The following is a 14,992-nucleotide window of genomic DNA, read 5'->3' as shown; positions in this document are numbered from 1 at the left end:
AGTGCCTAAGTTGAATGTAAGATGCATATTTGCTTGCTTGAACTGAGCCCCACTACCCATTCTTTAACACTGCTTAAATTCTTTTATGTAAATGATTTGCTGGGAATGTTCCAACATAATTTCAAAACTGTTATGTACCAAGGTAAAGCCTTAATTCATATATGCTTTAACACAGTATTGCCTCTAGGATGTTGTTTAGCTAATGTTTTGTTTAAAGTTTTCCTCATAGCAAGAGAAACCTATGACTTAGATCATTTATTATATATTACAAAGCTGCTCTTTCAGCATTAGAGCTAGAAATGTTACCTTGTGGGATAAGCAATTAGTGTTTAGCTTTATGAGCCATGTTTATGGTGCTAATGTTCAATAGCTACCTTTGAATAAGTTCTCCATCTTTTGTGATGTGGTAGTGGGAGAACTCACCAATTCATACGTGAATGTGTTACATGAGGTTTGGGCCCTCCAGCTAGGTCTTTTGGGTTTTTGAATTTGTACCTTTTGTAGGAGGTATAATGTGCATATCTTGATTTGTAAGTTCAAGAACTTCAGAACTGACCCTATAAGTGAAGAATTTTGGAGCTTTAATGAGCTCCACTTCCCAGGTACCTGCTGGATCAATGAATGGCATTACTGCCATAGGAATGGCTGGAAGGGATGGGATATTGTAAATAGGAAAGCTGTCACTTAAAAAAGATTGTATTGTTTACCTGCTAGCCATGTATCTTGAAATAATTTTGTCATGTTTACAATGATGTACCTTATTGGTAACAAATTATTAGTTTGATGTTTTAACAATAGTGCCTTTAGTAAATTATTTTATAACCAAAACATGGTGTTTTTTGTTAGAATGTGAAAGTCAACAAAGATGTATAGTAAGAAATTAAATTTTTGTTCATTGTTTAGGTTTTCTGTTCTTTTTTCCCCCCATCAGTTTTAGGCTTATAGCAAATTGAGCATAAAGTGATTCCTTCCTTGACACCATCCTCTCCCCTCAGCCTCCTCCATAGATTAAGAAGTTAAGGGCTAAGTCACTTTATTTTTTTCTCATGTATTTTTACAGTGAAGTAAGTACCAAAACAAGCAAATTCTATTACAAACATCCAGTGTTTTTAAAAAGTCCCACTAAAATTAGTTTAACTATTATACATTTTAGCACTAAGTAAAAAGTAGTTTTTGAAATTAAAAAAGGCTAGACCCTGTTATCTTGACCACATAAATCTTTAATGAGGTATAATTGCTATAACAGTTGAGGTAACAACTTGCATAGGTATTTACAAATGATTTTAAACCATAGCCATTTAATACTCAAGCTATATTTTTGGCATAAATGATTTGTCTATTCAGTGATAAATTCTCATTGCACTTCATGATCAGCTGCCACAAATGACATTCTCTGCGATTTAAAGAAAATTTGCTAGTAGAGATTCCTTTCAAGTTTATACTTAAAGATGATCGCTAGTGGAAAACATTTTACAGTACTTTTCATTTAGATTTCAACCTGCAAATAAGTTGACTTTATATGGATAAATGATCTTCAGATGGTTAACACCAAGATAGGATTTTATACAGCTGACCTAAAGGTTGGGCTCTTTCTGAATAAGATTTAAGTTAGCAACAGAACTTTAAAAGAAATTATTTAAGGTTATTAGGGAAGAGCAAAGAGTGATTTCATACTATCTTATTAATAAAATCAAGTCTAGATAAGTTTAAATTAAAAAAAATGTCAGGGCCCAGTGTTTGAATATCTAAGAGGCTACTAGTATTCATATAATTGAGCAAGAGTAAGTAATCCAGGCTTTGGTCATTTAGGAAAAAGATGCTGAATATGTTACCCAACCAATTGTGAATAATTACCATTTGTGCCCTATGCAATTTTTTTCTTGCAAGACTTTATTTTAAAAATATCAAGATGTGTATGATAATAGTACAAGATCTTCTGGAGATTTAATGTTAAACATAAAATGAACGTGTATCCAAGTTAAACTGTATTTGTATAATCTCATAATACACTGTTTGCTAAATACAAATTTTTGATAAGACTGCTTTATTAGACAAACCTGTTTGCTGCCAAACTAAGTCCCAGCCATCATTTGTTTTTTTAAGTCCACAGTTCTGAAGTCATTTAATCATGCTATTTAGAAAGCTGTCATTTTCATTTGTAAAATGTGATATGCCAAATAAAGAACAATTACTAAACTTGATACATTTTTGAAAAATGAAGTTCCATTAACCAAAGTAATATCTATTTTGAGCCCTGTAATAGAGTCTCAGGAATATCAGTGTGATTGATAAATATTTAGGTGATAGCTTGATATTTCACTTTCAATGCAGTAGTTTAACTTGCTTCAATGGCCTGAAATGTTTTCTATTATTTTTGGTAAGACTATTAGGAAAGAAAGTGTCTAATTTTTCCATCTAATAAAAATTTATATAGAAAATAGCTATAAAAGATAAATAAGAAATGTATAAAATGTTGCATTCTGAACTTCAGGAGATTGCACAAATTCATGATATGAGCCAATTAAGACATCAAAATATAAAAGAGGTAACACAGGTCTGAGGTAAATGCTAAAAATTGAAAACTCCAAGTACTTGAAAAAGGTGTCATTACCTGTTGATATACATGTATTTATGCTTTGTCTCCATAAAAAGAATTTTGCTGTAGTTAGATACAAAAATATATAAACATAGTGTGCACTGATTCATAAGTAAAAAATAAAAACAAGCTAAAATTATAAGTCAGCCCTTTTAAAAAGTATATATACAAATCACAAGAAAGCCCCACTGTCTTTGAATCAGCTAAGGATTTCATTAGAAGAGGTATCAGCTTCTTCACTGGAATGTTGGCTGCCAGACAGGAGTTCGGGAGGCAAGAGTTTAGAATGTCCATTCTCGGTAATTCGCTGGGTATAAAACAAGATATAAGCTTGGGCCTTGCATACTTCATCCATAGTGCACATGCTTAGCTTGGAATCATTGCAGTGTACCCAGAACCCTAGAGTGAAAAATACACCTTAATGTTTATAAAGAAACTTCAGAAATTTCTAATATAAATCAAAGCATGAATTTAAAGGCATTTGTTTCACTGACAAACTAAGTTTTTGTTGAAGTAACTGTCTAGTCAATTCATTCTCTTTTCATGAAAAATACAGCTTTGGGCAGCATGTTTCTCATTATCTACCACTATCCTTGAAGAAATACGTAGTTAGAGATCTGACTGATTTATTCACTCGAGAATATCTTTAATTCCTGGTTATAATCTTAGCAATTAAAGTTGTTGCTGCTAATCCTATAAAGCAAATATTTTACAAGTGTTGACAGTCTAGTGTTAAATTAATTGCCTTAATGGAGCATCTGGGCTTTTTGTCTACTTTTTGTTTTGTTTTTGTCAGGGGTTAGGGGTTGGCAGTTGGAGTGAGATGGGAGGCAAAAGGAAAGTAAGTGAAACCTAAATCAAATCATTTTAACTATGAAGTAAGTACTAGAAAGGCATGCATGGAGGCAGTAACTGAAAGTTTACATGTTCAAACCTGAACTCAAATGTTCCAAGTATCTGTGATCTCCCAGTTCATCAAATGCCATTTAACAAAAAACAGTAAATAGGACCTGCCGTTAGAAGAGATAATCGCTCTTTTTGACCTAACAAGATCATCCTTATTATCTACTTCCACAGCTCTTTAAAAGTGAAACCACTAATATTCTACAGAAAATATATTCTACCTCCTACGCAAACCCTCAGTGTTTTTATTAATATTCTGGAAGCCTTCTTCTTCAAAGAAAACAAAAGTTCAAGTGTCGTTGCTTAAGATGATTTTTGTGGCCAATTTAGAAATCACTAAAGCCTGAATTTCAGCTTCCAAGTACGACCCAAGATAAAATAATTTTTCCCATCGGTACCTCCTTCAGAATTATAGCAGTAGGCAGTGTAGTGTCCTGAGCCAAAGCCTTTCCCATGGTGCATTACTACAGCAGATAAGTCATAGATAAAACATTCTGGCCGGAGGGATTTCAGGGACTCCCTGCAGCAATAAGGTTCCATATTTAAGATTTCTTCAAAGCCAACATGAACACCAATCTTCTCTCGGTTATTACGTCCTGACCACCTGTGAACAAATCAGGGTAAAATTATCCACAAAATCAAAGGAAAATGAACATGTTCTGGGTTAAGACTGTCTCTGGTGAATCCTCTCACACCCCCCCTCACCTTTGGCCTACACCCCAGCTCTTGTATGCATAAATAAATAAAATCTTTAAAAAAGTAATGAACTTCAAATGCTAGAGCTTCAAATGAATAAAGAGCTTCAAATGAGTAACAGGAAGTTCTTTAATAGTTTATAGTAGCCAACTTTATAGTGCCAATTTTTTTTTCTTTTTTTTTTAGATTATGTTTTTGTTTTGTTTTGTTTTAAAGATTTTATTTATTTATACAAGCACTGGGTACAGTCAGAAGCGCGGGAGGGTGAGAGAATTCACCAGAGCCAGAGCGGGGAGCAGAGCAGGCAGAAGGACCGAAGTACACTGCTGAGGGGAGCAGCGGGCGGCAGGAGAGGTCTGTGCACCATGTAGGATCCTCCTCCAGTGGCCCAGGAGCAGCCGGGGATCAAACCGGCGATGCAGAGGCTGCGGGCAGCTTCGCAACCCAGCGCTCAACCGCTGCGCCACCAGGGAGGCCCTATAGTGCCAATTTTAATAACAAAATTTAAGTTTTCTCAAGTCTATGTTTACAGTACTTTGTATGTTCTTACCTTTCCACTCTTTCAGGCCCATGTTAATGGCCCTGAAATATGACATTAACTAATCTCACTGTTTTCTTTCCACTTGATTTTTAGACACAATGGCAGATCTCACCTGACGTTTCACTCAACTTTTTGTTGCATATACCATTCCTTGTTTCTTCCTCCATATCTTTGTTTATGTTGCTCCCTTAAAGTGTTCCTGCTGTGTACACTCTATTTGTCCACTCAATACATGTTTTTGGACACCTACTATGTGCAGAGCTTTTCTGGGTCTTGGGGTACAGGGATGTCATTACTGAGTTTCTGTCTACGAGAAGTTGGGCAGAAGTAAACTAATTGCAGATAATGGTTTTTGTCATTAAGTAAAAATAGGGTAATGTGAAACTGAGGGGTTGGGTGAAGCTACTTTTTTTTTTAAGATTTATTTATGCATACAAGAACTGGGGTACAGGTCAGAGGTGTGGGAGGTGAGAAGATTCACCAGAGACAGAGTGAGGAACAGAACAGGCAGACTGACTGAAACACACTGCTGAGGGGAACAGCATGTGAGACAGGAGAGGTCTGCTGAGCCATGTGGGTGGCTGCCAGGATAGGTAGCTCCCTGGCCAGCAGGGTATCGAACTTGTGCTGCAGAGGCTGCAGATAGCTTCACAGTGCTGTGTTTAACCCCTTGTGCCACCAGGGAGGCCCCAGTTTATTGACATGTTCTTTTAATAAAAGAAAGGAATTAATCATTGTCCCTAGCCTTCTCCAGCAGACACCATATTTAATAATTCATCTTCTGATTAGCTGTTTTTGTAGAATGTGTTGCTGATCAACAAACTCCTCACACTTTGGTCTGCTAGTAATCCTTCTTGTAAGTTTAAATCTCCTCATAGTATTTAATCACGCCAGCATAGTTTAGGTGTGAAATTTTAATTTCAATTTATAACTGAAGTATTTAGGCCAGTTGCTTTGTGGTTGGAAAATATTTGAACAAAGGTACAAGATGTTCAATTAAAGCAGTAAAAAAAAAAAAAAAAAAGACCTCAAAAGTACATTTAGTAAGGTATTCAAATCTGTTGCAAATCTGTTGGTTAGACTATTGGTTTCATTACTTTGTATTAACTATGTGAACTCAGACCTTATTTTTGTAGGGGATGTGAAGTTACTTTATGTTCTATGATTTGAAAAATATTAAGACCAGGTTTCTCATCCATGCTAGTTGTTGCTAGGTTGAATTTTTTTTTTTAATTTAAGGAATACATGGGCTTTTTTTTAATTCAAACTTTACAGGAGGTAAAGTACCTTTCTTCCTTTTAACCCTGTTTCCCAGAGATAATTACTGTTAACTTGAAGTTATCTTGAAGCTGGGAGAATTCCAATCAGCAAGTATCTTGTGTTTGCTTCTTAATGCAAGCTATTGCTCCCTATTTTTTTTTTCGATTTATTTATTTATACAAGAGCTGGGGTACAGGCCAGAGGAACAGGAGAGTGAGAGGATTCACCAGAGACAAAGCGGGCAGCAGAACAGGCAGACAGACCAAAAGCACTGCCGAGGGGAGCAGCGGGTGAGACAGGAGAGGTCTGCTGCGCCATGTGGGTATCTCCCTGGCCGGCTGGGAATTGAACCCACACTGCAGAGACTGCGGACAGCTCCACAGTGCTGCACTCAACCCGCTGCACCACCAGGGAGGCCCTGTTCTATATTCTTTGGAGAATATTAACTAGGCATGTACAGAAAAAATGGAGAACCAGAAGTACTAAGTATTGCAAACCTGATAAAGTGATTTATCAGAGATTTGGAGGGTATTAACCAATGCTTACATGTGCCTAAAGCCTCTCTGATGGCACAGCGAACTTTGTATTCTTCAAGTCTCAGTTCACATGTTAGCCCTTTAGAAAGTTCCTGACCATCCTAATTAAAAGTAGCTCCACTGGGGCCTCCCTGGTGGCACAAGGGGTTAAAATGCAACTTATGAAGCTGTCCGCAGCCACTGCAGCACGAGTTTGATCCCAGCCAGCCAGCCAGGGAGCAACCCATATGGTACAGCAGACCTCTCCTGACTCACCCACTGGTTCCCTCAGCAGTGTATTTCAGTCAATCCACCTGTTCTGCTCCCCACTCTGGTGAATCTTCTCACCTCCCCCATACCTCTGGCCTGTACCCCAGTTCTTGTATGCAAATATATAGTATTGGAATCTAATTAATTGCATATATTAAAGTTTTGAAGCATTGTGAGCACAAGGTTAGGAGTGAACATTTGGCAGGCAACTGGCAATACTGCTACTACTAACCTGAATCGTTTGAGATGTAGTCTGAGAACTTGAGGTAGGTGGCATATCATCAGCTGTTTTTGGGCTTCTGTGAGTATAACTGGTTTTGAGGAAAACCTTCTACGCTTTGCTATGATATCAAAGACAGAATGAGAATAAAATTTAAGGATACAAGGAAAAACTGAGTACACCATTAAAATCATTTAGACATATATCATCAGTTAACATGGCCTTGCTCTGAAGAAACCTATATAAAAAAACACCTTGTGAGCTAGAAAAGATAGTAGACATGTAGACAAGTATATGATTTAACATAATCCTGAGAATAAGGCAATAGAATGATACAGTGTTGGCAATATTTAAAACCAGATATGGCTATACTAATTAAATTTCTCCAAAGACATACTTAAGTATACGCTTCCCACATTCTTAACTAAAAAAAGTTTCATAGTTCATATATTAAGGCTAATCAGGCTCTGAGAGGGCATGGGCCCTTACTGACCAGAACTTTTCCCCCTACTTCCTGGGGAGCCACAGACCTTTACTAACTGCATCTGAGGTCTCCCTCAGTATTTTGCTTTTACTATTCTAGCACCAGATCTTAAATAAGTGAAACTTAGGATTCATTTTATGGGACCTCGAGAGAAGCAGGAGGTAACATCTGTGAATTGTGCCCTGCAGCTTCTGGCTGAGGCATCACTACCCATGTTTGCTCTGGTTGGGCAGAAGCTGTACTTTAACTTCTATACCAGCTCCAGACCAGCAACAGTAGCAGCTGCTTCTCACAGAGGAAGTAGAATCAATCTACCATCAGGCCATCCTCTAGCCATCTTCTCTTGTTCCTGGAAGGCTTTCCTCTAGTTCTACAGCCCTGAGATCCTGCTGCTGAGCGTCCTTGACCTACCTCTGGATTGTCTTCTGGAATATGTCATGGGATGTCAACCCCTGACTTGTAACTTTAAACATTTAGCTTATATATATTAAAGCAGTTTTTTAGGGCTTTATTTGCTAAACCCAGTAGACACACATAAACTTGTTTCAAAACCATGTTGTACAATCACTCAGTATTTTTTTTTTATCACCCAGATTTAGTGATGAAAGAACCTAGACCATTCACATTTATGTCTAAGGGGAAAAATACTTCACTATGCAAATTTGATAAAGGTTAATTTTTTTCTAGCACCTTATACAATATATCCTTACAGCAGAGTTCATGTTAAGACAGCACTCGGAAAACCACATTAGTATAAGTTGTTCTAGAAAACCATCAATTGATATTTTATAGCTGGTACATCCAGTTTTTTTTTTCTTTTTTTAATTACCTTAGAAATTTAATTACCTTCGAAGTTACCTAGAATCATTTTTTCAGACATGCAAATTAAGGAGAATGTCTAAAAATATGTAGTATAAATACTAACATGCCATATATACATCGATGGACAACATTTTCCTGGACGATGCTTTTCTTTAATTGAAATGCTGAGTTCACTGCCCGCCCCCACTCTTGTTAGGTTCTTGTTCTCCTCTATTAGAGTGCTTATTGCAGTAGATATTGTTTGTTTCCTCCATTAAGTACATGAATGAGCACACCCTGAAACTCTCTTACCTCTATCCATAGCAACCACCGACTAACATAGGAGATAGTGCCTATTTTTAATAAGTGTTTTTATAAAGCCATTCTCCACAGCAGCAGTCCAGCTATATATTATTTTCTCTATTACATACAGATGTATAAGCAGATATATCAGTGTTCTGGTATGTAGTAAAAACTTAAAAGCAAACATTTTATTTAGTACTAAATGACATACTTTTCTTTTGCAGAATGTTCCCCTTTGCTACTTTATTTTGCCTTACATGTTAAATTTATTTTATGAATCTTTTCTCTCTGCAGTTGGCTATGGGAATCAAAAAAAATTTTTAATGTCATTAATAAGGCAGAACAAACGTATAGTTCACAGATGCCAATTATACAGTATATATGTCTAGTCTGGTTTCTTTTGATGAGCTAAAAAAGCTTTATTTCATTAAAAAAGTTTATTTTCATAACGATTCCTCTCATTTGTGTTTCTCTTTGCTAATCTTAGAAAGCAAAGTGAATATACAGTGTCTACTCACAGTTACACTGGTCACATACGTAGATTTTTCCTTCTAAAGCTTCAGTTTCTGTGAATTTGGCCAACATTTCAGTAACCAGACATGGCTGGGAAGCATTATCTTTTCCACTGCATTGATATCTTTCTGGAAATTCCAGTGACAAGTCCCAGAAAGGTTCTATGGTATTTGATTTGTTGTCACATGCAAGACATGTAACCTGCAAATAAACATATTTGTTTTTCAGATTATAATCCTAATGTCAAACATTTACACCTCTCACTAGAAGTTATCACCAATAAGTTAGCTTTCCTTCTGAAAATGCACCATCAGAATTCTGAGTAATTGGCTTTATTTTTCCAGGAATTTTTTATTTTTTAACTTTTTCTTTCCAAAAGACTTATTAAAACACTTTATGCACTGGTAGCCATACATTCAGAAAACTCAAAGGGCATTAGTCAAATCTGAATTTAAGTAAAAAACTACTGTGCACTCATTTATATATAGTGTGTGTTATGTATATACATGTATGATGTGCACTTAAAGGCATTTAATTTAATATGTTTAGGTTATTAGACTTGAGGTTCTCCACCCTTTCCATTCATGTTCCACTAATTTTCTCCCCAAATCCCTACAAACTTCTTAGAAGCAAATTTTCACTAAACAGATTTTATAACCTTGCCTACTGCTAATTTTAAGACAATAAATAAATGTAATGTCATATTCCCACTTAGTCCAACGATCGCTACATTAAAATCCTTACAAAATATAGGAATCAAAGGGTATGGGGCAGTTCTAACAATGTACATAGGAAATACAGTAACTGGAAAGGGACAAGTGACTTCAGGGAAATAATCAGCAGGATTTAATGTCAACAAACAGCACATAATTGAAGACAGACTCTTCAGGACTAATAATCCACACATGATAGGAAATATCAGCAAGCCTTTTCATATAGGCTACATTCCTGAAACAGGCAGAAAATAAACGAGGGGCCTCCCTGGTGGCACAAGGGGTAGCACAAGGGGTTGTGTCTCAGCACTATTAAGCTATCAGAGCCACTGTAGCTTGATAGATTGAACTGTAGTTCAATCCCTGGCCAGGGAGCTACCCGCATGGCACAGGAGACCTCTCCAGTGTCACCCGCTGCTCCCCTCAGGAGTGTATTTCAGTCAATCTGCCTGTTCTGCTCCTTACTCTGTCTCAGGTGAATCCTCTCACCTCCCCACCCCCCCCACCTCTGGCTTACAGCCCAGCTCTTGTATGCATAAATAAATAAAATAAATCCTTTAAAAAATAAAAAAAAATAAAGAAACCAGTTCTAATATAAAATTTATATATAAAAAATGGACACAAAGACAATACTTTGGGTGTTTACTCTGGGGACTCAGTAGGGCCAGGGTCTGATGTTTTTAAAGAACAGTTTCTTGAATTAAGGGGAAAAAAGTGAGCCCAGCAACCAACCATCTAAAACTACTGAGAAAACCAGTTTCCTTAGACATTTTTACATGTTGAAAGACAAGAGAGCAAAAAGCTGGCACAAGGATTTCCAATAATATCAAAATTCATTAATAAATGAAAAAACAAGCACCCACTCTCACAGTGTTCACAATATAAAATGGTTAATTTCAGAAAAGAAATTTGTTATCATGTATCAAAAGTCCTATTCTTTGACAAAGTAATTCTACAACTCTAAAGGAAATTATTAGAAAAAAATGTTACTACTTGAATGTGACATTTTATTTTTCATTTTTATTTTTTTTAAAGATTCATTCTTCTATGCATACAAGACCTGGGGTATAGGTCAGAGGTGTGGAGGGTGAGAGGACTCATCAGAGACAGAGTGGGGAGCAGAACAAGCTGACTGACCGAAAACACCCCTTGCGCCACCAGGGAGGCCCAAACGTGACATTTTAATGGAAAAATTGAAAATGGTTTACAAATCAGCAATAGGGAAAATGGTAAAATTACATACTTAGGATGACCATTGAAATGTTGGCAAGACAATAATCAAATATATATATATATATTTTAAAGATTTATTTATTTATTTATACAAAGCTCTGGGTACAGTCAGAAGTGTGGGAGGGTGAGAGGATTCACCAGAGCCAGAGCAGGGAACATAACAGGCAGATTGATGAAGTACACTGCTGAGGGGAGCAGCGGGCAGCAGGAGAGATCTGTGCGTCATGTGGGACCCTCGCCCGGTGGCCGGGGATCGAACCGGTGCTGCGGAGGCTGTGGGCAGCTTCGCAATCCAGCGCTCAACTGCTGTGCCACCGGGGAGGCCCAATCAAATATTTTTAATGACTGAAAAAATCCTTATGTTATTAAGTAAAAAAATGAAAAAAAAAAAAAAAAAAGGATGGTGATTGGGGGGATCACATAACAAGGGGGATGACATAATTAGGGGGGAAATATGTATAAATATATAGAAAAAAAAGGACTGGAAGGAAAAATACCAAAATGCTAAGTTTTTATATGTGGGTCGTGGGGTTATGGTATTTGGTGAGGATTTTTCTTTTCTTCTGCATAGATTTATTGTATTGTATAGATTTTCTAGAACTTTATGTTACCTTTATTTATTAGAGTGTATCTTAAGTTTTTGCATAAGAAATGACAGGAACAATAAAATCACATGCAAAATATGAAGCATTAACTCATTTGCTCGTTGGCACGATGTAGAATATTTATACTTCTGAAACATGTGATTTCCTTAAAATTTTCTGGAAAATACAGTTTCCCTATGAAAAATTATGTTTGAAATATCACAGCTATATTAAAAAAAAACTGTTTAGTATTATTCTAGATAAAAATCACAATTACTTTCCTCAAAATTTTCCTTCCTACTTGTGAAAATTTTTCAGACTACACTTACTTAGTTTAATAGGAAGTTCTCTATGCCTACTCCTTAAATTACTCTGTGCACCAACGCATTCCAAGTATAGCAGCATCTTCAAATCTGTTCCCTCAGGGATTAAATCCTCCTTGTTCCCTCCCTGGTGGCACAAGGGGTTAAGAGGCAACCTATGTAGCTATCCACAGCCCCTGCAACATGAGTTCGATCCCTGGCCAGGGAGCTACCCACATGGCACAGCAGACCTCTCCCGACTCACCTGCTGCTCCCCTCAGCAGTGTATTTTGGTCGATCTGCCTGTTCTGTTCCCCACTCTGTCTCTGGTGAATCCTCTTACCCACCACTCCTCTGGCCTATATCCCAGTTCTTGTATGCGTAATAAATCTTTAAAAAAAATAAGCTGGGCGGGGGGCGGGAAAAGGAGGGGTAGGGGCCAAAATAAGGGGGTTGCAATTGTATGGGGAATATAAAAATAAAATTAAAAAAAAAAATAAACTAAGAAGCTATGTTTCCTGATCCCTTCTCTCCACAAAAAAATACACGACTACTTCAAAAGATTCATGAAGCAAAGAAGAGTAAGTCACTCATTTTCTAAAGACATTTATAAAAGCTATCTTACTTTGAGGAGAAAATGGTACTCGTGCTAACACACTGGATATATGAAGAATTTGCACTTCTGGGATGACTTCACTTTAATAAGCCAAAATGAAAATAATTTTTTTTTAAAAATCCATACCTGACTGAGAAGTTGCCCATGGAAAATGTTATTCACAACATTCAGAACCTGTTTGATAAGTTTCCGCTGAGAAGTGGGAATAAGAGCTGGTAATCTGGTACCAGTTGTCTCTAGTTCATCTTGTATTTTATCCAAAAGTTCACAAAGAAATTCCTGAGCATCTTGTTGTCCGTAACCACGAAAAGCAGGAATTAGTCTCCATACTGAGTGTAGCATAGCGAATGGGGAGACTAAGGCCCACTTTCCGGACCACATGACTTGGAACAAAATGTGCAATTCATGACAGAGAGAAATGTACTGTGAACTTGGTTCCCTTGGTTGAATAAGTTCCATTTTTCTGCTCGTTGAAGCCCCACCACTTAGTCCTGATGAAAAACTGGGGTGTCTGGAGTGAACAGAGCCTGTATCTTTTTCTTGGCACTCACTCATTTGATGCACTGTATCTGTGATGGGTGGATGCTTATAAGATGATCTTGTCTTATCACTGGCTGTCACAGCTAACCATCGGTTCAGGTCTAGTTTTAAAAAACATTGTCGAAAAATAAGTAAATGACTCAACACTTGAAGGACAGAATTCATATAGCAAGTATTTCCCAGATTTCTCAATCCAGTTACACCAGGAGTTACTATTGGCCTTCGTTGAACTGAAGAATCACTGGCTTTTTTAAATCTGACGTCTTCTGAGGTAGACACTATTTTATCTTTTGCTGGTGATGCTGGGGTTTGTAGTGGTGTGTGAACAGGAACTATTTCTATAGTAGCGGACTGCACAGGACCTTGCAAACGTAAACTCTTTCTTGGAGGCGTCCTTTCCAACTCTGCTTTTACTTGATTCTCTAATTCTTGGTGTCTTTTCTTCACTTCTCTTTTTGCTATTTTTTCCTGAAATTGTTCCTCTAGCCTTTTTCTTCCAATTGGTGATTGTTCAAACCAAGTTCGGAAGATTTTACCCATCAGTATCCTCCTTCTGTGCCAAAGAGCAGTATGCATTTGATCTTCATTTTGAAGCAGAGATTGGGTGCCATTGTGTAAGAAATAAGGATCATCATTCATACCCACAGACCTTAAAACTCTTCCACGACGAGGGGTACAGTGATAATTTTGAGTTTTGATTGCACTTAATGTGTTTCGTAGTAACTTCAGCTCTTCAGTTGCATTATCATTAAGAACATAATCATCACAAAGGTAACAAAAAACATACATCTCATTCACCTCAAAGGCAACAGGATGACTGCTTTCTTGAAAGTGCTTGAGTGCATGCTCTTCAATGTACCTTCCACAGGCAACATGGGAACAGCTCAGGCAAGCCCAGATCGACTCAGTCGTATGGCAGTCTACACAATGCCACTTCTCTGGGTTCAGGATGGAATGATCTTGAGCAAGCTGCAACTGCCCAATGTGTTTGCATTTATCCATTGTTATCATTTATTTAGTCTATCTGAGGTGCACATAATCCAAACAACTCTCTGTTCATGACACTTGAAGCATCTGAAAACTAAGCAGAATATCAATTTTTAATACAATGAAAAAGAAACCAATATTTTTCTTTTAAAAATAGGATATTTTTCCCAGAAGAATTTTATAAATTTGCTACCTCTTCTTCCAATTTGTGGGCTGCCTGTTACAACACAGTTCCCTTGTTCTAGACTTCTCTAATTTCACCTTGCTTTGAAAGAATATACACATTTCACCTTACTTTCTCTGATGGGGGGGTTGGGGGAAGAGTCTTTTTAAAAAGTTTGTTTTTAATTTTCTACTACCATCTAGTGGTGGAGACTGGGTAGTGACCACTTTTCAGGGGATGAGTATACAATTCACTCGTCTGAGAAGAGTTTTAAAACTATACTTTTTCTTAAAAATTGGGGCTGGAAAGACCAAAATATATCTCAGTATCTGCATTCCAAGAGCCTTCATGTAAAGTTACTAAAGCAAAATCATAGTTAAAAGCACAGATTTTGAAGGGCCTCCCTGTTGGCACAAGGGGTTAAGTCTCAGAACTATGAATTTGATCCCTGGCCAGGGAGATAACCCACATATGGTGCAGCAGACTTCTCTTTTCTTTCCCACTGCTCCCCTCAGCAGTGTATGTCAGTCGATCTGCCTGTTATGTTCCCCACTCTGTCTCTGGCGAATCCTCTCACCACCCCCACACCTCTGGCCTGCACCTCCAGCCTTGTATGTATAAATAAATCTTAAAAAAAAATAAAAGCACAGATTTTGAAGCAGAAAAACACATTTAAATACTGCCTTGTGTCTGACATGAGCAAATATTTTAATTTCTCTAAACTTCATTTGTGGGCCTCCCTGGTGGCGCAG

General features: G+C 37.3%; 1 protein-coding gene across 5 annotated transcripts in view; it reads right to left on the bottom strand.

Annotated features, from left to right (window-relative positions):
• Positions 1-2,400: 2,400 nt before the first annotated feature.
• The window catches only part of USP44 (ubiquitin specific peptidase 44), a 35,382-nt gene continuing 22,790 nt past the window's right edge, over positions 2,401-14,992 (bottom strand). For all 5 annotated transcript variants that reach the window (XM_037513846.2, XM_037513845.2, XM_037513843.1 and 2 more), the window contains exons 2-6: positions 12,677-14,171; positions 9,108-9,303; positions 7,014-7,122; positions 3,898-4,103; positions 2,401-2,995 (exon numbers count right to left, since the gene is read on the bottom strand). In XM_037513846.2, coding sequence (XP_037369743.1) covers positions 2,796-2,995; positions 3,898-4,103; positions 7,014-7,122; positions 9,108-9,303; positions 12,677-14,101 — 2,136 coding nt within the window. In that variant the 5' untranslated portion in view covers positions 14,102-14,171 and the 3' untranslated portion in view covers positions 2,401-2,795. The remainder of the gene's footprint in view (positions 2,996-3,897; positions 4,104-7,013; positions 7,123-9,107; positions 9,304-12,676; positions 14,172-14,992) is intronic.

Source organism: Talpa occidentalis, unplaced genomic scaffold (genome assembly GCF_014898055.3).
Source record: "Talpa occidentalis isolate TD23 unplaced genomic scaffold, MPIMG_talOcc4v2.1 talOcc4.16, whole genome shotgun sequence".
In the NCBI taxonomy this organism is placed as follows: Eukaryota; Metazoa; Chordata; class Mammalia; order Eulipotyphla; family Talpidae; genus Talpa; species Talpa occidentalis.
This window is presented reverse-complemented; position numbering and strand designations above follow the sequence as displayed.